This window comes from Solanum lycopersicum, chromosome 5 (genome assembly GCF_036512215.1).
Source record: "Solanum lycopersicum chromosome 5, SLM_r2.1".
NCBI lineage: Eukaryota > Viridiplantae > Streptophyta > Magnoliopsida > Solanales > Solanaceae > Solanum > Solanum lycopersicum.
In genome coordinates this window covers 49,658,919-49,685,746 of record NC_090804.1, presented here as the reverse complement: position 1 = coordinate 49,685,746, position 26,828 = coordinate 49,658,919, and the positions used below count along the sequence as shown (strand labels likewise).

The following is a 26,828-nucleotide window of genomic DNA, read 5'->3' as shown; positions in this document are numbered from 1 at the left end:
CCAAGTCATAGGTGGTGCCTCTATTGGTTGACACTCAATATGTGACCGCCACCACATTTTGGCGTTCCCTTGAAACTAATAAGTCACAAACTCCACACCAAACCCTTCTACTATACCCATCTTGTGTAGTAGCTCGTGACAGTCAACCAGAAAATCATAAGCATCCTCCGATTCAGCACCCTTGAAGACCGGAGGTTTCAATTTCAAGAACTTACTGAAAAGTTCATGCTGATCACTTGTCATTACAGGCCCTGTAGTCAGACGAGGAAATGTGCCTATTTCCAATGGAACATCCATGCGGGGAGCCATAGTAGCCGCATGTTGTACCTCCGGAGCCTGAGGTGCTGGTGCAGAAAACACTGGGGGTGTCTTGCCCTGATCAGATAACCCGCTAAGATAAGCCAGAACCTGATTGATCATCTCTGGGGTAGGTTGGGGTGGCAATCCCTCATTCTGCACTTGTTCAGTTTCCCCATCCTCCCCTTCTCTTATTACTTCCTCAGTCGGTGGAGGAGTCACTGCCCTAGTATCAGATGGGCTAGGTGCTCGTCCTCTTCCCCTAGAGGACGTCCTCCCACGACCTCTACCACGGCCCCTTGCCGTTGTTCTTCCTCGAGCTACAGCCCCAGTGGCTGGCTCAGACGCACCCTGTCCCGCTGGTGCTAGTGTTGGTGTTGGCGTAGTCGTTGCTCTAGTTCTAACCATCTGCGAAATTGAGTGAAGATGGTCAGATACCAATTTGTATCACCTAGATACCAATTGGACCCAAGTAATAGCACGAAAGAAGAAAGAAAGAATGGAATTTTCCTAAAGTCTTATAGCCTCTCAAGGAAAAGTAAAGGTGTCCCCCTACCGTTCCTTAAGACTCTACTAGACTCGTTCTTGTGTGATGAGACCAACGAACCTAATGCTCTGATACCAAGTTTTGTCACGACCCAAATCCGGGCCGCGACTAGTACCCACACTTACCCTCCTAGTGAGCGAACCAACCAATCTAAACCTTAACATTTCAATATAATATAAACAGAAAGTAATGCGGAAGACTTAAACTCATAAGTAAAAATAAATAATCAACTTCTATAACTCAAAAACTTATCATTATCCCCAGAATCTGGAAGTCATCATCACAAGAACATCTACTTTAAACTACTAATTCTAAGAGTTTCTAAGAAGCTAAAAATACATAAGAAGCTAGTTCATGCCGGAAGTTCAAGGCATCAAGACATGAAGGAGAAGATCCAGTCCAAGCTAGAAGCGTTAGCTCACCCTGACGATCCGGTGTGACGAAGACTGGCTTGAGTTACTGTTGAGTCGAAGATGACGGCACGTTTGCTGCACTCCACAAATAACAAGAAGAAAAACATAAAAGTAGGGGTCAGTACAACCCACGGGTACTGAGTAGATATCATCGGTCAACTCAAAATAGAGAACAGTATATATCAAGTAATATCATAAATCAACTATAAAACTCAACATGTAGCAACAACAAGTACTATAATCATCAGTAAGTACCATCAAGTTCATCCATGAGGGCTCAAGCCTCAACACCATACTCATTTGGGAATTAAGTTTTATTAAATTGAGTATATTATCATCTTCCAAGATTCATTATCTTTCTTCCTCTTGTGTCGGTACGTGACACTCCGATCCCCTACATGTGTCGGTACGTGACACTCCGATCCCCTAATTCTATGTGTCGGAACGTGACACTCCGATCCCCTACATGTGTCGGTACGTGACACTCCGATCCCCTACATGTGTCGGAACGTGACACTCCGATCCCCTACATATGTCGGTACGTGACACTCTGATCCCCTAATTCTATGTGTCGGAACGTGACACTCCGATCCACTAATACTATGTGTCGGACGTGACACTCCGATCCACTAATACTATGTGTCGGAACGTGACACTCCGATCCACTAATACTATGTGTCGGAACGTGACACTCCGATCCACTAATACTATGTGTCGGAACTTGACACTCCGATCCACTAATATCATTTTGTAAATCATCAAGCCTTCTCTATACCAAGGCATCATCAATCCCATTACTTTAATTCATCAAGCCTTCTTCTATACCAAGGCATCATTATTAATAATGTATATTAAAGTTTCTTTTCAAGATTTGGGATTCAATATTTTCATCATGCTTATCTTATCACAATCACATAATCATATTCATGCAAACATACCATTAAGCATATAGTAGGGTTTACAATACTACCAATACATATCATTCACTATTGAGAGTTTACTTATGAAAGCATGAAAACCATAACCTACCTTCACCGAAGAATTGGAATCAACAAGCAATTTCCCAAGCTTTGATATTCCCTCTGCCTCTTGATCGATCAATTTCTCTCTCTCCTTGTTCTCTCTATTTTCTTTATTCAAACCCTCTTTCTTTTACCCTAGTTAACATATAATTAAGTGTAAAAGATGGCAATAATACCCCACTAATTAACTTAGGGTTACCTCTTTTAACCCCCAAGAATTTGAGTTATTAATATAACCCCACGAAATCAATAATTAAGGAAAGAATAGTCCAAAAACGTCCCTTAAAACTTCACCAGAAATCCGACTCTGCCAGGGATTTGCGCAACCTGTGACGGGCCGTCGTGCCTACGACGGTCCGTCCTGCAGGTCGTCGCAAAGTTCAGAGAATGGATTTTCACTGAAGTCTCCGTGACGGTCCGTCACGCCTGTGACGGTCCGTCACGCCTGTGACGGTCCGTCCTGCCATTCCGTCACGAAGTTCAGAGAGTCGATTTTCAGTACCCAATTTCAGATTTTCTAAGTGTTTTGAAACGAGACCCTGCGACGGTCCGTCGTGCCCTTGACGGTCCGTCGTGGGGTCCGTCGCTTCTGCCAGTTTTTTCAGAATTGAAGTCTGTTGCTCAAAACGACTAAACAGGTCGTTACAAGTGGCTAACAGTAGATTTTAGTAATTTGAGGTTTGGAAAACTCTTCAAATCAGTGTGATCTAGCTTAAATAGTTTGAAATATCTAAGATTGATAACACAATTCGTTCTAGATATAAGGTAGAACTTTACTTAATAGGATAATAGACTTAATTTTCTCCTTCCTTCTAATTATATTTACTTTAAGTTATGTTGACACTTATTTTATGTTATATTGGAATTTTACATAAAAGTATCATATTAAGCTTCTTCTGTTTTTTTTTTTTTTGTAATTTTTAATTATTTAAGTTATATTTTTCTATTTTAATTAATTTATTTTTGTATAATTAACTTGCTATTTCACATTGCATATTTTCATTTTCACTTACAATTGATAGATTATCTTTTTTAAAGGGGAAAAGGGTCAAATATGCCCCTAAATTATTAAAAAAGGTCTAGATATACCCTCCGTTTAAAGTTTGGTTCGCTGATGCCCTCGCCGTCCAACTTTTGGTCCAAATATGCCCTTATGGGCGTTAGTTGCCATGTTGGACATATCCAACTCATTTTTTATTTCTTTAAATGCCACATGGAATTGTCATGTCATTTTGGCCTTACCACATAACATTTATATGAAAATGGAAAGATATTCGGACTCATAAACATCTAATCCAACCCCCTTTTAAATAAATTATCCGACCAATTTTCAACAATTTTATTTAATTTTTATTTTTTTCGATAAATTTCGAAAATGAGTAATTGATTAATAAAAAAATAGCAAAATATGAAAAAAGTATAAAATTAACGCCAAAAATTCATCAATAATTATAGTAATCTTAAATTCAATTTAAACACTTTTTTTAATTTTTTTATTTTTTTGATAAATCTCGAAATGAGTAATTGATTAATAAAAAGTATGAATAATATAAAATTAACGCCAAAAAATTAAAAAATAAATATAGTAACCTTACATTCAACAATTTCAACATTTTTTAAATTTTTAATTTTTTCGACAAATCCCAAAAATGAGTTTATTAACAAAAAATATAAAATTACGCAAAAAATTCAGAAATAAAAAATATGAAAATAAGAAAAAAAATATAATTTTTTTTTTTTGAAATTATTGAATTTAAGTTTACTATATTTATTTGTGAGTTTGACGCATATTTTTTTTCTTCATATTTTTTTTATTAAAAAATTACTCATTTTCGGGATTTACCGAAAAATATAAAAATTTCAAAAAATTGTAGATTGAAATGTTACTTTATTTATTTGTGAACTTTTGGCGTTAATTTATATTTTTTTTCATACTTTTCATATTTTTTATTAATCACTCATTTTCGAGATTTATCGAAAAATAAAAAAATTTAAAAAAATTGAAATGTTAGATTTAAGGTTACTATATTTATTTGTGAATTTTATATTTTTTCATATTTTTTATTAATCAATTACTCATTTTTGGGTCGGATTAGGTGTTTATGAGTCCGAATATCTTTCCATTTTCATATAAATGTTATGTGGTAAGGCCAAAATGACATGGTAATTCCATGTGGCATTTAAAAAAATGAAAAATGAGTTGGATATGTCCAACATGGCAACTAACGCTCATAAGGGCATATTTGGACCAAAAGTTGGACGGCGAGGGCATGAGTGAACCAAACTTTAAACGGAGGGTATATCTAGACCTTTTCGAATAGTTTAGGGGCATATTTGACCCTTTTCCCTTTTTAAAGTAGATGTATCAATAGTGTTATGAAATTATTATTATTTTCAAATATTAAGTCCATGTGTTCTTTTATTTTTTACAATTAGTTAAATTGAAAATATTTCTTTTCTGTTTACACAAAATTAGTTACAAATATTTGATTGTTAATTTAATATATTTTCAAGAGATATTATGTATCTTAAATATTTAATCTAATATCATTTATTAGAGCATGTACTTATCAAATTTTAATTCTTTATTTTTGATAAATACTTTTATATTTTAATCAATTTAACTGTGTCATTATATTTGTACCATCAAAGATATTCTCGTAATTATCCTGTCATTAATTTATTACTACTAAAAATGTGTAATTTCAATATTAAGTAATTACTAAGCTATGTGATCCGTAACCTCACCAATTTCACTTACCATGTGGCAGCTTCCCAAATAGACACTTCAGTATTTATTCTCCTTATTACATGGAAAAAGTTTCAGGATAACTAAAATTTAATGAGAAAAATCAAGATTATAAAAGAGATAAATGCAATTCTACTCCAATTAATTAATTAAAGGTCCTTGTCGAGATTGGCAAGTGCAATCAATAAGATGATCCAAAATTTTATGTATTAATTAAAAAAATATTTTCTTGCTAATTAGATTTGTCTCCTTCTCTCTATATATATTTCAAATCTATCTTCTTCTCACATAAATTTATTTGTGATCGATATAAGATTTTTTCTAAAAAAAAAAGAAGAGAAAAAGATGTGTGGAACAGATGGTTGCCTTGTCAAGTGTTCTTCTGCTCCTTGTGCAACTCCAGAAAATGATATTAAGGACACTTTCACCACTATTAATCTAGATCAGTAAGTATTCTTTTACAATTTTAATTCATTTTTCATTAGAATGTTTCATATAAGTTATACCCTTATGATCTTGGTCAATTCTCCCGATTCAATTTTTTATATATGAAATCGCCAATTTTGATATTCAATGTTGAGTGCTTTTTTATGTTTCTAGAGATTAGATCCATTTTCATAAAATTTGTAGAAATGTTACAAATTGCTCAATTCTCTTTGTTGGAATACTGATTTGGGATTTGATTTTTGTTGGGTATATAGTGGTGATCCAATAATGTATGAGCCATATTGGAGAAAAATAGGGAACAAGTGTGGCATAACATTCAATGGTGATGATTCATTGAGTTATTTTGCTAATGGTAAGAGTTTGTGTTGGTTCATGGAGTCGAAACTAGAGGAACAAATTAAGAGGCTGCACAATATAGTTGGAAATGCAATTGTGGATGATTATTATATTGTTGTTGGCACTGGATCAAGCCAGCTTATGCAAGCTGCACTGTATGCTCTTTCTCCTACTGATCAGCTTGAGCCTGTCAGTGTAGTTTCAGCTACACCTTTTTATTCGGTACACGTTTATACGATATATTTTGTATTTAAATTGTGATGAATGTCCTACCCTATGCATGATAAAATTAGTGGTCAAAAATGAAAAATTATTAAAGGCGCTATATAATAAGGTTTTAAGACTCAACAAGGCTAATGATTCTTTTTGACTTTAGGTATTATTTTAACATGTCTAATGCATATTGATCAATCTATAATAAACCTATTAAAAGTCAACAAAACAAGGTGTTTAGTAATGTTTCACTTATATTAACATACCATGTTTCTTGCTGTGACAATGTTGGTTACTTACATTGTATCCTAAAGAGACATATAATATAGGAACATGGTTCATGCAAAGATTTGCACTACATGTTAAAAATATTACTGCTTGTTCTTTATTAATAGTCACATGGTTCTTGGTACATGTTAGATCCATTAATTATAACATAAATCATAATTCTTTTTTTTTTATAATTGAAGAAATCACTGGGCCACACCCTTAAATACAACGTGATATATAATTCTTAGAACACAACATGTGACTTAGTTAGTCTACTTTAAAAGCGACATTTCCTGATTAATTACAGAGTAATTGTCCTATTGCAGGCTTATCCAGAAGTGACTGATTTTGTGAGGTCAGGACTACACAAATGGGCAGGAGATGCCAGAACTTTTGAGAAAAGTGGATCTTATATTGAGTTCATTACATCTCCGAATAATCCTGATGGGGTTATTAGAGAGCCTGTAGTCAATGGAGATCAAGGAAAATTAATCTATGATTTAGCTTATTATTGGCCGCAATACACTGCTATTACCATACCTGCCAACCATGATGTTATGCTCTTCACTATTTCCAAATGTACTGGTCATGCTGGTTCTAGAATTGGGTAAGTTTTTCAAACATTAATTACAAGTGAGGCACTATCACAAAATAAAGCACATCAACAATTATTTTTAGCTTCAAAGTATCAATAACTAATTCTACAACTCAAATCTACAGAAGTTTACAAATTTCAATTTCTCACTTATTATAATTTGATTTACATGCAGTTGGGCACTTGTTAAGGACAAAGAGGTGGCAAGGAAGATGACAAAGTTTATGGAGATTAGTACAATCGGTGTATGTAAAGAAGCTCAACTTAGAGCTGCTAAGATTCTTAAAGTGGTCTCTGATAGTTGTTTGGATCCCAAAATGGAAAATTTCTTCGAATATAGTCAGTCTCTTATGACTAACAGGTGGCAGAGGTTAAGACAAGTTGTTATGGCTAGTGATTTTTTTGTCCTCCAGAAATACCCTCTTCAATATTGCCTTTTCACGAAAGACTTTTGTGAAGCACACCCTGGTAATAACGAAAATATTTCAATGTTATGTCACGTTCAAGATTACAACCTATGATTGTTATCGATCTATATTTTAAAAAAAAAAGTTTTTTTTTTCTTTTGAATTTGAAATTCTTATTGTTTCTGAAACAGCATTTGCATGGCTAATTTGCAAAGGAGGTGAAGAGGAGGATTGTCAAAAGCTTCTTAAAGAACACAAGATTCATACAAGGAGTGGAAGAAGATTTGGAAGTGATTTAAGAACTGTTAGGGTAAGTATGTTGAGTAGAGACAAAGACTTCAACATCTTTCTGGAGAGGCTTATGGCTATTCGAGGACCTACAAATTGAAATTAAGACACATTTATGCATGAAATATTACTTAGTTAAATTAAATAAATATCAGCTTTTAGGAAAATATTCTAGGTATAAGTCGTAATAGGTAGAATTTATAATGTCATTTACTGTTTGCAACAATGGAACTTCGATTTTAATGTGTTGAAGAGTAGAATATTTTCTTCAATTGATGGAACTTGGTTGATTAATGCCAAAAAGAGTTTCTAAAATAGAAGAGGGCCGATAATAGTACTTTTTGGTCTCATGTTATTTTGACTTTTATGATCGTTAGATTAAAAAATATCTAATCTTTAATTAATTTAAGCGTGTTAAAATATGATATATCTGGATTGTTTTTTAGAATTATATTACTTTTAAATATGAAGTAAAAATACAAACTCAACATGATATATTATTGATAATTTAAGTAATATAACTAACTAAAATTTAAATGTACTTAATCAGATAGCATAAGGAAGGATCAAAAGTAATAATAATATGGGAGAAAAAAGAAAAAACTAAAATATGGGTGTGAACAAAATTTTCAAATACTCAGTGGAGGACATTAAATGTGCAATAGTAGAATATTATCAAGGCAAAACTAAATTACTTTAGTAGATATTAAATGTGCAACAAGTATTGATCATCGAATCACATGGTGTGTATATATGACTAATTAAACATTTATATGCATGAATTTCTTAATCATCATGGAACCTAATAGAGTTGAAGTGAATGTTAATGTGATGAAATGATTTATACTTCTTTATTTGTTCATTTTTGAATTGATTTATTTTTAAAAAGGAATAATAATTGATATATTGAATTTACTATTTTATGTGTATTAATTATAAAGTGGGTGAATTAAAAATTTAAGATTTTCAATAAATTTTATTTTTTAAAAGTAATTAATTGAAGATATAATAGGTTAAAAAAATTCTTTCTTGATTTGTTAAAATAAACAAGTAATTTAGATACAACTAAAAAATAAAAAGATGACAGTTGATTAGGAACAAAGAGAGTATGTAACAAAAGAAAACCTAGTAAATTTCCTCACATCATGATAATACAGATTGAGATACATCGTATTATGCTGGTGCAGAGAAGGATGATAAGTTCTTGTGAATGATTTGGGGTCGCTAACTAGCGTACATGACAGGTGTGTTCATGCAGCCGAAGTTATTTGAATTTTTCTAAAATGTCAATATGTGTGTGTCAGATTCTCCGAAAACAATTTATCTTTGGAGAATTCAACACAGTTATAGCATTGAAAGTGAAGAGTTGATGAAACTTAGGATGCAACCTGAAATGCTTGTTATTTATGTTCTTTTTTGCATGTTGTTGTTCTTGTTTTTTCTGTGCAAAATTTGATGGAATTTAGGCATTCCCATTCTGGACAAATTTAAGGACAAGGTTGAACTCTTTGGCTTCTCTGCTTAGTTTCAATTCTATGTTGTCCGAACTCTTAAAAAATGTTGTGATATTTTTCAGATCTTTCAACAAAAGCACTATTTATTTGGCATTTTTAAAGAGTGAGCAACGTATTGCTTTCTTTAAAAGATCAAACCTATCTGATATTTTTTAAGAGTATGAGCAGCGTAGAGTTTCGTTGTATTTCAATATTTTGTGTATGGTTAATTTATTCATTTCTATAGTTTTTTTAAGCAGGAAATTATACCTTAATTTTCAACCTCCACACTCTTATGTCTTCAATGAGCTGATGTTATATCATTTTTTGCCTAACCAATTCACCTCAAAACTTTTTAGAACTACCTCTTCCCTCCCCCAAGTCCACTATAGCCATCCTCTCACACCTCCTTACGAGAAGGTCACTCCTACCTTGACACAAATATTTTCATTCCTAATTTTATCTCTCTTGATATGCCTATACATTCATCTCTAACACCCATATCTCTTCAACTCTCATCTTCTGGATTCGGAGTAGTTAACTAGTCAAACACTCTACCTCAAGCCATCACTTTCAATTTGTCGTTACCTTTCTACTCTGTTTGGTCATGAAAGCATTGTTGTCATCTGTTTGTAGTTTATGTTAAAGTTTATAATTTTATCGAAATCAGTAGTCTTTACTCAATTCACTAACAACAGATTTCATGTAATTTTTCTTTCAATTCAAAATTGTAAAGCATTCAAAAAACATTCTGAACCATCTCATTCCATAAATTATGTTCCACAAACGTATTATTTTCATTGAACAAAAAAATATTAAATCTATCATTACTCGTAGTCTCTCCATGAACTACATCAGAATATTTGCATGTGATAGTTGGTATCAAATTAGAGAACCAACCTTTTATAAAATATTAATGAAACATAATTGACCTCTTTATTTAGGTATTCTTTAGTTTCTGTTTGTGTTGGGTCATTATGTTGCTGCCACTTTGGCCGACACCTTAATTGTATGTATGATCGATGAGTTAGTTTTACTTCACTTTGATTAATTTTAATTTTAATTTTATTTATTGATTGGGGTGTTGGAATTCGAATAAGGAAATTCAATTAAAAAGAGTATGTCAAGAAGATTAACAATTTAAAAGCAAAAAGAAGAAAAAAACAGTTTTACTCTATTTACATAATATTATCTTTTGGTGAAGATGCTAGCATTTGATGCTACCTTCTCCTTTTTATCTATTATCTCTCACTAGCATGGATATTAAGTATTAAGTAGAGTTATTTTACTACTAATAGGTATTTGTGTTGATCTTGGACTAAAAAATATTGGAAGAAATCAACAGGTTGCACAATATGGTTTGGATTGTTGTGATGGACGTAGTGATGGATGGAAAAACGGAAACTAAAAATTAGGAGAGAAAATAATGGACTCTTTTCATTAGGCTCAATTCACTTTGGTAGAATTATAATAATTGAACTCTTTTTCAATAGAGTTTTACTTATTAAAAATAGGGCAACTTTCAAATAAAAAATGGAAAAATTACTTAAATACACTCTTTTACTTGCCTTAATATCCATTTATTCCTATTTATTATAAAAATTTCAAAATTTCCTTATTTTTCCCAATTAATAAAATATGAAAGATACATATAGATTTCCCATCTTTTTTTCAGCCAATTGACAAGTTTTACTTTATCAAAATAAAATCCTATTTTCAAGCTACCTACTTCCCCATTAACAACCCCATTAAAAATTACCATATTTAATTTTATTCCTAAAATATTTTTCACGTTTAGGAGCAAAATTTTCTCTCAATTCGAATTTCAGTAGGATAATGCAGCAATATCAATTTGATTTTCTGTAGAAGTCTCCCTCAAATATTTAAATTTTCAAGTTTTTAAAAGGTAAGAATTTTAGTCTCCATTTTTCTCTTCTTGGTGTGCTTTTACCGACAATATGGAAGAGGGTCAATCTGGAGATGGTAATTCTAATACTAATGCTAAACGTCTGTATGATTTTGATGATGAAATGTGGACTGAGAACAGATCCAAGAGATTGCATGACCCATTAGCGATGAAGAACAAGAACGTAGTTGAGCCAAAGAAAAAGCTTGAAGAGATCCATAAAAAAAGGCGAAGAAAAGTTACACATGTTGTTTCCCGACCCACACTTCCTAAGATATGTGTTTAAAATTGGTAATTTTGTATTTTGTTGATAAAACCCTAATTTTAAATTGTTGCATGTGTTTGGAAAATCGAATTAAAAGTCATTTAACAATGAAGAGTGATTCACTAACTTCAAATTAAGTATAACCATCATGTTTGTACAGTATTAAAGTGTATCAGATGCATTATGTGTATCACTAATTTTGAGTTTTGTATTAGTAAAATCATGTGTTGCATAGTATAGGTGTATCAGATGCATAAGGTGTATCAATAATTTTGTGTTGTGTATTAGTGAAAGTACCATGTTTGTACAGTTTTACGATGTATCAGATTGTGACAACCCCCTTGGGATCCATATACTCAGGTATTGTCTCTGCCATGGGCGGCCATTCGCTCTTCTAATCCCCTCTTATTGGCATGCAGCCTCAAGGGAGAATCAAACCCGTGACCTATGGCTCCTTTACATCCCTCCCAAGGAGATCGCCTTTCACCAATAATGCTGGAGATCGCCTTTCACCAATTAAGCTGCAACTTAATTGGTGAAAGGCGATCTCCTTGGGAGGGATGTAAAGGAGCCATAGGTCACGGGTTTGATTTTCCCTTGAGGCTGCATGCCAATAAGAGGGGATTAGAAGAGCGAATGGCCGCCCATGGCAGAGACAATACCTGAGTATATGGATCCCAAGGGGGTTGTCACAAAAAAGGCGCCTTTTTTGTGACAACCCCCTCGGGATCCACATACTCAGGTATTGTCTCTGCCATGGGCGGCCATTCGCTCTTTTAATCCCCTCTTATTAGCATGCAGCCTCAAGGGAGAATCGAACCCGTGACTTATGACTCTTTTACATCCCTCCCAAGGGGATCGCCTTTCACCAATTAAGCTGCGCCTTTTTTGTGACAACCCCCTCGGGATCCATAAACTCAGGTATTGTCTCTGCCATGGGCGGCCATTCGCTCTTTTAATCCCCTCTTATTGGCTCGCAGCCTCAAGGGAGAATCGAACCCGTGACCTATGGCTCCTTTACATCCCTCCCAAGGAGATCGCCTCTTACCAATTGAGCTGCAGCTTAATTGGTGAAAGGCGATCCCCTTGGGAGGGATGTAAAGGAGCCATAGGTCACGGGTTCGATTCTCCCTTGAGGCTGCATTCCAATAAGAGGGGATTAGAAGAGCGAATGGCCGCCCATGGCAGAGACAATACCTGAATATGTGAATCCCGAGGGGGTTGTCACACAGATGCATAAGGTGTATCGCTAATTTTGAGTTTTGTATTACTAAAACATCATGTGTTGTACAGGTTTAAGGTGTATCATTAACTTTGTGTTATGTATTAGTAAAAGCATCACGTGTTCTTTAGTTTTAAGGTGTATCATATGCTTAAAGTGTATCACTAATTTTGTGTTTTGTATTTGTAAAAGCATCATGTGGTGTACAGTTTTAAGGTTTATCAGATGCATAAGGTGTATCAATAATTTTGTGTTTTGTATTAACAAAATCATTATGTGTTGTACAATCGTAGGATGTATCAGATACATAAGGTGTATCTCTAATGTTGTGTTTTTTATCAGTAAAAACATCATGTCTTGTACAATTTTTACAATTTATATTTTGTCAGTGTATAAGATGTATCATATACATCGGATAACTCCAGTGTCTTATAAATCTGAATATGATATATCATATACATTCATATAATTCAAGCGTCTTATACATATATGTAATTGGTATACGTGAATGAAATTCATGTATAATATAATTGTTACTTACTTATGTTTCATATGCATTTTCACGACGTGTTTAGTATGATATCATTACAATATCGTCATGTATTTACTGAATTTACACATTATCTTAAATATATCCCTCTACATCACAACAAATTTTGATATTAGACAAGTACAATTTTATATTTTATTTTTTTTGTATAAACAGGACATGAAATGTATTATAAAAAAAATACCAGCACATCCATTGAGGTTTGGAGCGACGTTCAATTTTAATTTTGTGAATAAAATTAAATTGTCAATAAAGGATGAAGGCGTTTAAATGTTCAAGAAAACAATTTTTGGACCATATTTGGACATTCCAAAATGTAATTTCCAGGGTTAGATTGCTAAGTGTTTGTTGTTGTTGGAGGTGCAACATGAAAACAAAGATGTATTGCATGTTCGTCATTCTAATGGGAATGTATTGGTGTTTGGTATGAAGGAATTCACCATTGTAACTGGCCTTAAATGCAAAGGAAATGTTAAGGATTTTTCATATCCTAATTCCACTACGAGCCGGTTATTACAAAAATATTTCCCTGATTGTCATACATGCATAACCAAGATTCGATTGATACATCGTTTTGCAATGGGTAATTGGGACACCACACAGGAATCTGTGGAAATGGCAATATTATACTTCATCAATACTTTCATGTTATGCCATCTTGGTGAGACCTTCATACATACAGAAGAATTCCTAATGGTCGAAGATGGTAGATATGAAATGTATCCTTGGGGTCAGATTGCATTCAATAAGCTAATTACATCACTCAAGCAAGACTTCAACCAAAGCAAACAGATGTATCGCTTATTTGGTATGCCTTATGCACCCAACATATGGATTTACGAATGTACATCTTGTCTAAGTCCAGACTTTGCTGTTAAAGTAGCGAATGATATTCCTAGGATATGTAATTGAACAGTGGTGGCTGAAAAGCAAAAAATATGAAAAGTTCATGTCTAGCATTTTCTCCGAGGTAACATTAATTTCATATTATCTTTTAATAGTTTATCAATAAGCTTTATAATTTTTGTTGTAAATAATAGTTTTTTTATGATACATAATATTGTTATAACATTCAACCATTTTGATTGCAGAATGCTTGTTCAAACATTGTACCAACGCCAGATGAGGTGGAAGCCCTTTATTTACCTGATATTCAAGAGGTCAACATAAATGAACTATCCACGCCACCAGTTATTGCAAAAAAGTGCAAACTAAAGATAAGTCAGGTTTTGAGGATTTCTCAACAAGCACTCCTGGTCATTAATTGAGAAGATCTTCACGTGTATCTGATACATCATCTCCACCACCACCCAAGAGGAGAAAGAATATTGATACACATAAAACTAAAGGTTCGAAACCTTTGTCAAAGCAGTTAAGGCCGCCATTAAATCAGTCCTTCTCAATGCCAGCTGAAGAACCTACCCTGCCTGCTAATGTATCTTCTGTCCATGTATAATCACAAGTCCTAAAACATAAGTCTGTATATCCCGATATTGAAGAACTGAAACAACATATGAAGGAATACGTAAGTAACGAAATTAATTTTTTAATGTTAATTCATAAATATAAAACTGAATGCATAATTTTTTTAATAGGTTGACAGTAAATTTGAGTATCTTGTGAATTTGATAAAGGCAAATAACATTGAGGTGATGAATTCTAAGAATAGGGAGGATGACCAACAACCAAAGGTAATGTATTGTGTATGTGTATTTTCGTTGTGTGTTATAATTTTCATAGGTCATTATGTTACAAACTGATTTAATGAAGTAGATGGGCGGCAAGTCTACACCGCACATGGTTGAAGTTTCCAATGAAGAAGACAATAATGGACACCAAGCAACCTCTCCGATACAAATGGAATTTGTCAATAATTATCAAAATATTGATGTTGTTGATTTTGATGTTGACAATCAGGTTTACTTTACTTTATTAATTGTGTATATAAAATTATATAATTTATCATTAACTTATTTTTCTTTAAAAATAAAGACTGAAGATACATTGAAAAATCATCAAGTAATGAAGGACGTTTCAGAACTTCAATCCCCAAATGCAAATAGTCATCATACTAATGAAACATGTGAACACAGTAAGGTAATTTTAGTAGAGTAATTTGATTATTAGTATTCATCAACTTTTCAGTGATACATGAAAATGTGCCAATATGATACGTTTAAGTTTAATTGTATTATTATGATACATTGCAGTTTTATTTGATAAATTTGATACATTGCAGTTTAATTGAACTAATATGATACATGTTTTTTACTGTTCACATATGTAGTTTTTTTGTCAAGTTCCTGTGTATGATACTATACTTTTTTATTTAGTGTGTACGTTATACAGTCCATTGCAAGATACATAGCTATGTGACTACTTAAATTTGTTTGTGTCCTATATATAATTCGTAGTTTGATGTTATCTGTCCTTGATGCATTAATAATCCTTTTGTGTATAATTATTTGTTGTTTAAGGTATCATAAATTGATCAGTACATTTTTTATTCAGGATGCTCCATCAGCACAAACGCCTCATCATTTATTTGAAGAAACAATGAACGAAGATGTTTCATATAATGTTCAACACAATACCAATCAGTTTGTGCCAGATACTATTATATTTGATACATCGGTAATTTATTCTTCATGTATCGTATCAATATCATATGTCTATCAAACTATTTTTAATTATCAGTGTAAACCATATAGGATTCTACACCATCTGGTTCAATATCTCCAGATACACGAGAAGCCATGAATACACTTATTGCTGATCTAGGATGTCTCCCTATTCATGCAAATCAACAAGAGTTAACCGACAATCAAAGTTTGATTTCGGACAGTCAATTACCAATTGATATTCCAATCACAGATATTGTTGTCCGAAGCAAAATAAATACTCCTCATGCACGTATCCGGATGCCTTCGAGAAACTGCAAATCCCCTTGTTTAACTTCATTTGGGTCAAGTGAAAAAGGAAAAGCGGTCATGACTGATGTAATTCGTCAAAATTTTCCATTTCAAGGATGTGAGATCACAAACCAAGCCCCTTTCATATCTGATTGATGAGTTTATTGAGTGGGTTACTACAGGGCTTCTTAAAGCTCATTCAAAAAAGTAATTTTTATATTATTGTACTGAATCTGTTCAATTTTCAAATTGCAACTATTGTTACATTTTTTAATACTTTTCATTACGCTTAATATTATAGGAAACCATCAGAGGATAAATACAAATAGACCATCTTCATTGAGTTTTGAAATGATGGATTATGTCGTTGCATATATGTTAAATAAGAATTGGTTTTATGCCATGTCTCAGCCTAAAAACTGTTGGACTGATAAGGTAATTCGACATGTAAATGCATAATATATTTTTATAATAATGTATATGATACATTGAGTAAAAATGTTATATATACATATCAAAATCATATATCATTTTCTGTGTATAGTATTTTATTTTCATTAAATGTTTTTCAAATGTATAATTATGTTTATATTTTTTTTGTAGCACATCGATGTTATTTTTTACTACCTTCGTAAAAAATCAAAACTTCAAAGCATGGATCTATACAGGTACACAATAGTCAATTGTTTGTTCAGCGCACATATCAACAATACCCATGATAGGTATTATAACAATGAGGCTGATGATGATATTAGTACCCAAGAACACCTTGATCGTGCAAGAGCTGTATCAGTACATGAGAGGTCAATAATCAACGTCATGAAAGGTTTTTCAATACCAGCTGGATTACCATGGCATCTGGTGGACGATGTTTATATTCCAATTAATTATGATGAAAATTTTCATTGGGTGTTAGCTATTGTTGAATTGAATAAGAGGTTGATACGCGTGTATGACTCTTCTTTGGGTACAAGAAAACTTGTATATTCCGAGGAGATAAAAAAGTTGTCAAGGATGCTACCTTCTTACCTCATTGACAGTGGTTTTCTTTGAAAACACTGAGCGGACAAACTGGTCAGTTCTTGATGCATACAAGGACAAACAAACGGGTGTACTTTTAGAGTCACATATTCCTTTCAACATTGAATATGCTTAAGGTATCATGCAACAAGAAGACGATAGCCTGTAAGTATTTAAATTATGGTCAACAATATATGTGTAAGGTATTTTATAAATTTATATTATGTATTTTGTTGTAGGGACTGCGGGTTATACGTAGCTACATTTGCAGAGTTTTTGAGTGACCAACTTGTTATACCACCTGATACTTATGGCCATCTTGCAAATTACCTACGCAATAAATATGCAGCATTGTTATGGAGATACGGCAGCGACAAGGTCAATGGTGGATACATAAGTGAGAATGACGATCCACCAAAGCCTAAGGGTCAATTCACAACACCAACTGAAGATGATATCATTAACATAAATTAGTAATTAGTATTTCAATTCTCTTTCAGGAAGAAAGTACAAGTTCTCCTGTTATGTCCTTCTTGTCCACATTGCCCACAAGAATTATTGTTCACTGTTATTTTCTCATCCGTATTTTTCTTTCTTTGTTTTCTTGGTCGTCCAGCCAACCTTCTATACCTAGGTGGCCAGACAATTTCATCTAAAACATAGTCTGGAACGTTCCAATCCTCCTTATATGGCATTGGAACCATTGCAACCTCGTACGTTTTTTCTAATGCATAAGGCTTATAGTAATTAGAGCAATATGCATGCAAATTTGTAACGTTCTTGTGCTTCAAAACTGCAATTGCGTGGGCGCAAGGTATCTCATCATGTTGAAACCTTCCACATGTGCAACTTTTCCTCTCAAGGCATACAATGTATCTTCTTCCGGCTTCATGAACTGAGAAAATATATTCAGATGATGGAACAACCTAAGAAGTTAGTGATACATTACGTAATATACAATATATATATCATTTCCAAAACAACAGTTATCATTGAAAATCAGTTTGTTTCTGATACATAAAACAGAAATTTAGGGAAATTGATAAATACCTTCATCTTTGAACTTTTAGATGCGTTTACAATCAATATCTTCTCAAATCTTCGGCCCAATGTGTCCTTTCTGTATGACGCTATTTCTCTATTTTTATAGTTCCAACTACCAAATAGAAGTCTAGCTTCCTCCAAGAAGTCTATTATATTAAACTTACGTGCATCGACAAGGCATCCATTGATACACTCAGCGATGTTCGAAGTCATCATTCTACCTCTGTTTATGATTGAATGAACTCTTGACCACTTCTCATAACCAACATCTTCAAGGTAATCCTTCACCCTATGATCAACTTTCACAACCTTAGCCATTAATTTATCAAAATATTCCTTTCTGTATGCTTTTGTCATTGAGTAAAATATATCACTTAGTGTGTCTTTACTCTTTTTGAAGCTTGAACATACATTCTTCCAAAGATGCAATATGCATGCACAATGAGGAACATTTGGGTACACAATGCTTACACTCTTTATGATACTTTCATTTCTATCTGATACAATATACATGTTTTCACACTTACCAAATGCATTTTTGAACTGTTCGAAGAATCAAGTTCACGAACAATCATTTTCAGTGTCAACAACACCATATGCCAATGGCAATATTCATCCTAACTAAAAAAAAGCACACATTTAACTTCATGATACACAATGTTTACACAAAGATATATTAGTATAAATATAAAACAAATTTTACATTACATCAGTATTATAACAGTCATACTTGCACCATAGAGTGTGCTTGCTGATACAAAAGTTTGTAAGCCCCGTCAAGATGTGCAGCGTCCACTACAACTACAGGCCTGCAGTAGTCGAACCCTCTTATCAACGGTCTTAGGTCTATGAACAGATACATGAATTTATTATCTTCCGTCTTTTGCATCCTTATATATGAATATGGATACACTTTATTTAGCATCTTTTGTATCTCGACATATGCTTATATCCTTCTGATGACCTACCTTTGAGCATTTCTAGTGCACGTTCTCTAGCACGCCATGCTTGTTGGTACGATATCTCAACCCCATACAATTCTCTAATATCTTCAATTACATCTCGAGAGGTATGTATTCGTTTATGATTTACTAATTTAGGGGCAGTTACACCACTAATAAATCCAATTGTTGCTTGTACTTTTGTTAGTATCCTATCCCGCATCAGACATGTATGTTCACTATTGAAATATCTCACTTTGAATACATCAGATTTTTTTCTTCAAAAAGACTTTAAGGTCCATCCACATTGGTCGCTGAAGCAAGCCAACACATAGCTGTCCAATTTTTTTTATTGATTTAATTCATATAAGAAAAGCAATGTTATAATTATGACAACGAAATATATACTACTTATACTTATGTATCAAACACAATATAAATAAAACTGTACTAGAGAAAAACAATCAAATTAGAGAGAAAGCATTCCAATTCCTTTTCTCATCTGATCTTTTCACTCGAAAATTGAAGTTGTTCTTTATTTTATATTTAGTCATTACAGCAACGAGTGTTCCTTTATCCTTATACAACTGCCCAGTCTTCACTTCAGTACTATTGGAATTAGTTATGTAATTCATAGCATTTAGTTTTGGAATATAATCAATGTCACAAATTCTCGACTCGACCAAAGCAAGAGCTTCAGTATCTCTTTCGGTACCTTCCACGCATACGACTTCACCTGATGAACAATCAAAATTACGTATCTCCCCAACAATTTTATCAGTTCTATCAATACAAAGCGGATACATGCCGGTTCCAGAAGCATTCTTTTTTTCTTCCAAGTAAAGTTTCACACCCATGTCGTTCTTGATTTTCAATGGACATGAGCTTCCCTCAACAATGTATCGAATTTCAATATCCTTTGTAACAGTGTCAATCTCAAGCTATGATAAAAAAAACGTTTTTAGATCCACAAATGAAATGAAATGGCCAACAACAATTACATCAACCTTGTAACCTTCATAATTAACATCGCTTACCCAAATTCCAGAATGCCGCAACAGAATTGAGATATTCATCTTCTAACCTGTTTTTTTTTCTTAGAATGCAGATCAACTTTATCAGTAATAAATTTGATTTATGATGCTACTCTGATTTCAAATTTGAATTTACTAATCAGTTACGCAAGCTGTCGAGCATTAATTACGTGATTACAATTAATAATAACAAAAATCACGTTATATCTTCCTAATTAGCCGCAACAGATGACAATTAAGATATATCACAAGTAATGTATCCCGTGCTTATCAGGGTGTATCCAGCAAACTTCATTTTTAAGGGATTTTTCGTAAATTCAATACTAAAAGGGATAAAGGTTATTTTGTATTTATAATATGTGGTTCCTATAATTTATACATAAAAAAATCATATTTGTATGCTATAGCAAAGTTTGCATAATTGCGCTACATAGCAAATATAGAAACTGTATAATTCGCTATATAAATATACAGTTGAAGCAAATTGTATAAAATGAAGTGTATAAAACAAGAAAGAGAAAGACACTTGCGCAGAGAACTGTATAAAAACGAAGTGTATAAAACAAATTGAATTATTATAAGTGTATAAAACGATTATATTTAATTTGAATATGTATAAAATGAGAAAGAGTGAAAGACAAAAGATACTTGACAAGGAATATACAATTGAATCGAATTGTATAAAATGAGAAAGAGAGAAATTAGATACAATTTGAAAATTGTATAAAACGAGAAAGAGAGAGAAAAAAGAAACTGGGCAGGGGAGTATTTTTATTGTTTAATTATAAGTGTATAGGACGACAATATATGTACTTGCATGTGTATACACAATTTTCTCACGCTTTATATAAACAGAAGCGCAATTTATACATTTTGCTTCTGTTTGTATAAGTGAGAAAGACAAGGGTGGCGAGCACGATCTGGAAGAGTGGTGAGCAATATCTGGAAGAGGGGAGAGAACGGAACAAAAATATATACAATTTTCTTTGCTTTATACAGTTAGAAACAATTTTTGTATACTTGTGTTTGTATAAAAAGCGAGGAAGCGAGCGAGAGATTTGAGGAGAGTGGCGAGCGAGATATTTGGGAGAGAAACGCCTAGCAATTTTTTTGCAAACATGAGCAAGAGATTGGAGGTGAGTAGCGAGCGAGATATATGGGAGAGAGGCGCTTAACAATTTTTTACAAACGTTTGCTATGGAGCACAATTAAATAAAACCATAACTACTCCATTTATTTTAGATTATTAGTTTACTATTATATATACAATTTTCCCTTAAAAATAAGATAGCACTAACTTCTAGCTACTATAACTCAACTGCTAAGGATTCTTCTGTCTTTATTCAATCAACTATCATACGTTAAAAGTCTATCAATTAAAATACTAACGAATGAATAAAGGAAAATAATAACATCCATTGAAAAATTCAGAAATTTTATTTAGGACGTTTAAGAAATATATATATAAAAAATTTGTGATCTATATACTTTTTGCATAATTTTTGCTATGTATATATATTAGTATACATACCCGTGCATTGCGCGGTCAATATTAAAGAAACTATTTATAGAAACCTGTTGTATTATTTGTTTTGAGTATATTAAATATAATTATTTTAATTAAAAAAAATATGTAATGGTGCTATATACTTTTATCACTAAATTATAATGTATTAATACATATTTTTATCTTAATTTATAACATAATTATAGTAAATTAGGATAAATTAATATCGATCATTGAGTATGAATACTACATGTTCTTTAAATGTGAATGTTAAAGAAAATGGATAATGCCCAAATACCCCCTCAACCTATGCCCGAAATCTCAGAGACACACTTATACTATACTAAGGTCCTATTACCCCCTGAACTTATTTTATTAATAATTTTTTACCCTTTTTTAGCTTACGTGGCACTATCTTGTGGGACCAACGATGGTTGACTTTTTTTTTCGAACTAGTGCCACGTAGGCTAAAAAGGGGTAGAAAATTACATATAAAATAAGTTCATGGGGGTAATAGGACCTTATTATAGTATAAGTGTGTCTCTGGGATTTCGGGCATAGGTTAAGAAGGTACTTGGGTATTTTCCCTAAAGAAAATATAACTATTTTTATCGAAGTTTTTAAGCAAAAAAATCTTCATATCCTTAGGAAATTTTTTTATATTATTGTCTATTCATTTAAATAAAATTATCAATATGTTGTTAATCAAAATTTGTAATTGCATTTCCCAGCTATTTCTTAATTTCATTATGATTTAAATTTTTTAATAAAATAAAACTCTATCAAACATATTAATACGTCAACCTAGCTAATCAAGAACCAACGAAATTTCATAGATATAACTTTATTTGATTAACAATAAAGAGGATTTCATCTTTTTGATATTTTTAATTAGAATATTGGACATTGAACGAAAAAATATCAAAGGTTTTAAATAGAATTTATCGTAATAATTAAACAAGTTGTGTCAAATTTAATTTGAAAGAATCAAAAGTATTTTTGTCCAGTTCTCTATCAACCAACAATTTAAAATAAGTGTTTATCAGAATTGAATCGATGGTTACTGATATTTATCGATAAGCATAAAGTAGATATCATGATTAAAATAATAATAATGCGTAAAATTCCATATACTTGAAGGAAAGTTGAGAATTTTTAAAAAAATAAGTGATTTTAGAAATGTGAAATTGTGGGAGTACTGTATTGAAAAGTTGAATATCCTTAAATTTTAATTTATTTATTCATAAAATAGAACTCCTTTTTTAGTTTAAGTTTTAGTATGTAAAAATAAAATTTGTTTTGGTGGGTTACAAATTCTCTTTTAAAACATATTTAATGTTATATTAAATATATCAGTGTATTATAGTTTTTTACATCTTATATTATAGATTAGATATTAATATTAACAATATTAAATATAAATTTTATACTAAAGACATAGATTAGTTAAAATTGTACTTCAAAGAAAATTAAATAAATTGGCGGTTCTTTATATTTTGGTATTTGTGACTGTAATCTTTTAAAATTTATTAAATATAAATTTATAAAATGATTCGGATTATATTGAATTCATTAATATATTAATCCAAATAAATATTGTGGATTGATATAATTGAGTTAAATATTTAAGTCCAATAAATATGGATTTAATCAAAGTCTAAATTAATTGATTTGGGCTACATTGGATGAACCCAATTTGTTAAACCCAATCTCATCTCATTCTAGAGCCCATCTTGGCGCCACGTGTGCAGATGATGTGGCATGCCAAGTCAAATAAGAAAACAAATAGAATCATGACATGTGTCAAAGATGACAAGCCCGCTCCATAAAGCCCAAATGCCATGTCACTTTAATCTGATTGACTGAATGAAATCCTATTCCAATCGCAACTCCTCTATTCTAAAACTATAAATAGGGGTCCTCATAATTCAGAAAAGAGACAGAAAATTCTAAACAAGAAGCTAGAGAAACTCTGTGGTACAAACACCATTTAATTCTCTACAAAGCTACAAGTTTAAGAATTCAAACATTCAAGTTCAAGAACGATCAAGATCAAGACCACCAAATTCAAGAACAAGATCGAAGCCCTTGAGTTCAAAAGAAAGTCAAGATCAAGATAAAGTTCAAGTTCAAGTTCATCATAGATTCAAGAACAAGCTTTAAAGCCCTTGAATTTATATTTGAAAAGGCGAATTCAGAGGAATTATAGAGATTGTAACACTCGCACTTGAAATAATAAAATCAATTGTTGCTATAATTTTCCGTTCTTGATTATTATTTTCTCGACGCGAATTTTATTGTCTAACAAATTTTGGCACGCCTAGTGGGACAATCTCTACCTCTAATCTCAACTTTTCAAACGTCAAAGAATATCAAGATGACTTCCATGAACAACAACTCTCGATCAACCTCCTCTAAGGTCGCTAGCTCTAAGTTCTCTACTGAAGTTGAAGATATCCTTGGAGTTACCTTTGGAAGTTTTGGAGTTGTTACGAGAAGCAAGGCTGCTACACTAAGGAAACAAACACTTCAAGTGTCATCTGCATCAACTCCTGTTTTTGGGTCTTCGACTCCAAAAGGAGCAAGTTGTAACGACCTGTTTAGTCGTTTTGAGCAACAGATTTTATTTCTGGAAAAACAGGCTGAGGAGACGGACCCCACGACGGACCGTCATGGGCACGACGGACCGTCGCAAGGTCTCGTTTTAAAACACTTAGAAAATCTGAAATTGGGTACTAAAAATCGACTCTCTGAACTTCATAACGGAATGGCAGGACGAACCGTCACAGACTCTTCAGAGAAATTGAGTCTCTGAACTCTGTGACGGGGCAGCAGGACGGACCGTCGCAGGCGCGACAGGCCGTCACAGGCGCGACGGGCCGTCACAGGCTGCGTAAATCCCAGTCTGAGTCGGAAATCCTCAATTGTTTTAAGGGACGTTTTTGACTATTCCTGCTTTAATTATAAAGTTAGTGGGTTAATGTTAACAAGTCTAATTACTTGGGGGTTAAAAGAGGTAACCATAACTTAATTAGTGGGTTATTATTGCCATCTTTTATTCTTAATTATATACTAATTAGGGTAAAAGAAAGATGGTTGGAATAAGAAAATTTGAAAGCACAAGAGAGGGAGAAAACGAACGAACAGGGAGAGAAGAAGAACAAAGCTTTGGGAATTTGCTTGCTTGATCACTAGTCTTCGGTGGAGGTAGGTTATAGCTTCTCTTACGATATTCGTAGTAAACTCTTAATAGCGAATGATATGCATTGATAATATTGTAAACCCTGCTATGTGCTTAATTGTATGCTTGCATGAATGTAAATATATAATTGTGATTATATAAGCATGATGAAATTATTGAATCCCAAATATTGTAATACCCTAATCTCTTTGTTAATGATGAGACCTTGGTATAAAGAAGGCGTGATGAACTAAAATAATGGGATTGATGATGCCTTGGTAAGAAAGAAGGCTTGATGAATTGATAGAAGGAGATTAGGGGATCGGGTGTCACGAACCGACACGTAGATTTAGGGGATCGGATGTCACGAACCGACACATAGATATAGGGGATCGGGTGTCACGAACCAACACATAGATTTAGGAGATCGAGTGTCACGAACCGGCACGTAGATTTAGGGGATTGGGTGTCACGAACCGAAACGTAGATTTAGGGGATCGGGTGTCACGAACCGACACGTAGATTTAGAGGATCGGGTGTCACGAACCGACACGTAGATTTAGGGGATCGGAGTGTCACGTTCTGACACATAGTAATAGGGGATCGGAGTGTCACGTATCGACACATAAGGATTAATGAATATGAGGGAGCGGAGTGTCACGTACCGACACAAGAGAAATAAAGATAATGAATCTTGAAAGATGTTAATATACTCAATCTAATGAACATAATTCCCAAATGAGTATGGTATTGAGGCTTGAGTCCTCATGTGTGAACTTGACGACAATTGTTAATGATATAGTACTTGCTGTTGCTACATGTTGAGTATCATGGTTGATTTTATGATATTACTTGGTATATATTGATTTCTATTTTGAGTTGGCCGATGATATCTACTTAGTACCCGTGTTTTGTACTGACCCCTACTTTTATGTTTTCTTCTTGTTTATTTGTGGAGTGCAGCAAACGTGCCGTCATCTTCGACTCAACAGTAACTCTAGCCAGTCTTCATTACTCCGGATATCAGGGTGAGCTAATGCTTCTAGCTTTGACTGGATCTTCCTCATCATGTCTTGATGCCTTGAAGTTCCGGCATGGACTAGCTTTTATGTATTTTTAGCTTCTTAGAAACTCTTAGATTTAGTAGTTTGAAGTAGATGTTCTTGTGATGATGACTTCCAGATTTTGGGGATAATAATAGTTATTGATTTTATTAATGAGTTTAAGTCTTTCGCATTACTTTCTGTTGATATTATATTGAAATGTTAAGGTTTAGATTGGTTGGTTCGCTCACATAGGAGGGTAAGTGTGGGTGCCAGTCGCGGCCCGGATTTGGGTCGTGACAAACTTGGTATCAGAGCATTAGGTTCGTTGGTCTCATCACACAAGAACGAGTCTAGTAGTGTCTTAAGGAACGGTAGGGGGACGCCTTTACTTTTCTTTGAGAGGCTATAAGACTTTAGGAAAATTCCATTCTTTCATTCTTTCTTTCGTGCTATTACTTGGATCCAATTGGTATCTAGGTGATACAAATTGGTATCTGACCATCTTCACTCTATTTCGCAGATGGTTAGAACTAGAGCGACAACCGCGCCAACACCAGCACCGGCGGGACAGGGTGCGTCTGAACCAGCCACTGGGGCTATAGCTAGAGGAAGAGTAGCGGCAAGAGGCCGTGGAAGAGGTCGTGGGAGGACGTCCTCTAGAGGAAGAGGACGAGCACCTAGCCTTTCTGATACTAGGGCGGTGACTCCTCCACCGACTGAGGAAGTGGTAAGAGAGGGTGAGGAAGGGGAGAATGAACAAGTGCAAAATGAGGAATTGCCACCTCAACCTACCCCAGAGATGATCAATCAGGTTCTCGCTTATCTTAGTGGGTTGTCTGATCAGGGTCAGGCCCCTCCAGTGTTTTCTGCACCAACACCTCCGGTTTCAGAGGTACAACATGCAGCCACTATGGCTCCTCGTATGGATGCCTCATTGGACATAGGCACGTTTCCACGTCTGACTACTGGGCCTATAATGACAAATGATCAGCATGAACTTTTCAGTAAGTTCTTGAAATTGAAACCTCCAGTCTTCAAGGGTGCTGAATCTGAGGATGCTTACGATTTTCTGGTTGACTGTCATGAGCTACTACACAAGATGGGTATAGTAGAATGGTTTGGT

General features: G+C 33.5%; 3 protein-coding genes across 3 annotated transcripts; 2 read left to right on the top strand and 1 right to left on the bottom strand.

Annotated features, from left to right (window-relative positions):
- The first annotated feature begins 5,109 nt into the window (after positions 1-5,109).
- On the top strand, positions 5,110-7,856 carry TAA1 (L-tryptophan--pyruvate aminotransferase 1). Its single transcript, XM_004239558.5, has 5 exons — positions 5,110-5,474; positions 5,730-6,033; positions 6,621-6,901; positions 7,065-7,357; positions 7,488-7,856. Exons 1-5 carry the CDS (start codon positions 5,374-5,376, stop codon positions 7,682-7,684), a joined length of 1,176 nt encoding a protein of 391 aa, XP_004239606.2. The 5' UTR covers positions 5,110-5,373; the 3' UTR covers positions 7,685-7,856.
- A 6,937-nt stretch (positions 7,857-14,793) lies between these two features.
- LOC138348869 (uncharacterized) lies at positions 14,794-17,426 on the top strand. Its single transcript, XM_069298463.1, has 8 exons — positions 14,794-14,937; positions 15,532-15,654; positions 15,732-16,019; positions 16,115-16,139; positions 16,234-16,367; positions 16,536-16,600; positions 16,655-16,870; positions 17,192-17,426. The coding sequence occupies exons 1-8, from the start codon at positions 14,794-14,796 to the stop codon at positions 17,424-17,426; spliced, it is 1,230 nt and encodes a 409-aa protein (XP_069154564.1).
- Positions 17,427-17,437: 11 nt separating this feature from the next.
- LOC104647546 (uncharacterized) lies at positions 17,438-18,314 on the bottom strand. The gene is made up of 2 exons (XM_010322975.2): positions 18,003-18,314; positions 17,438-17,878 (listed from the first exon to the last, which is right to left on the bottom strand). Exons 1-2 carry the CDS (start codon positions 18,312-18,314, stop codon positions 17,438-17,440), a joined length of 753 nt encoding a protein of 250 aa, XP_010321277.2.
- Positions 18,315-26,828: the final 8,514 nt, after the last annotated feature.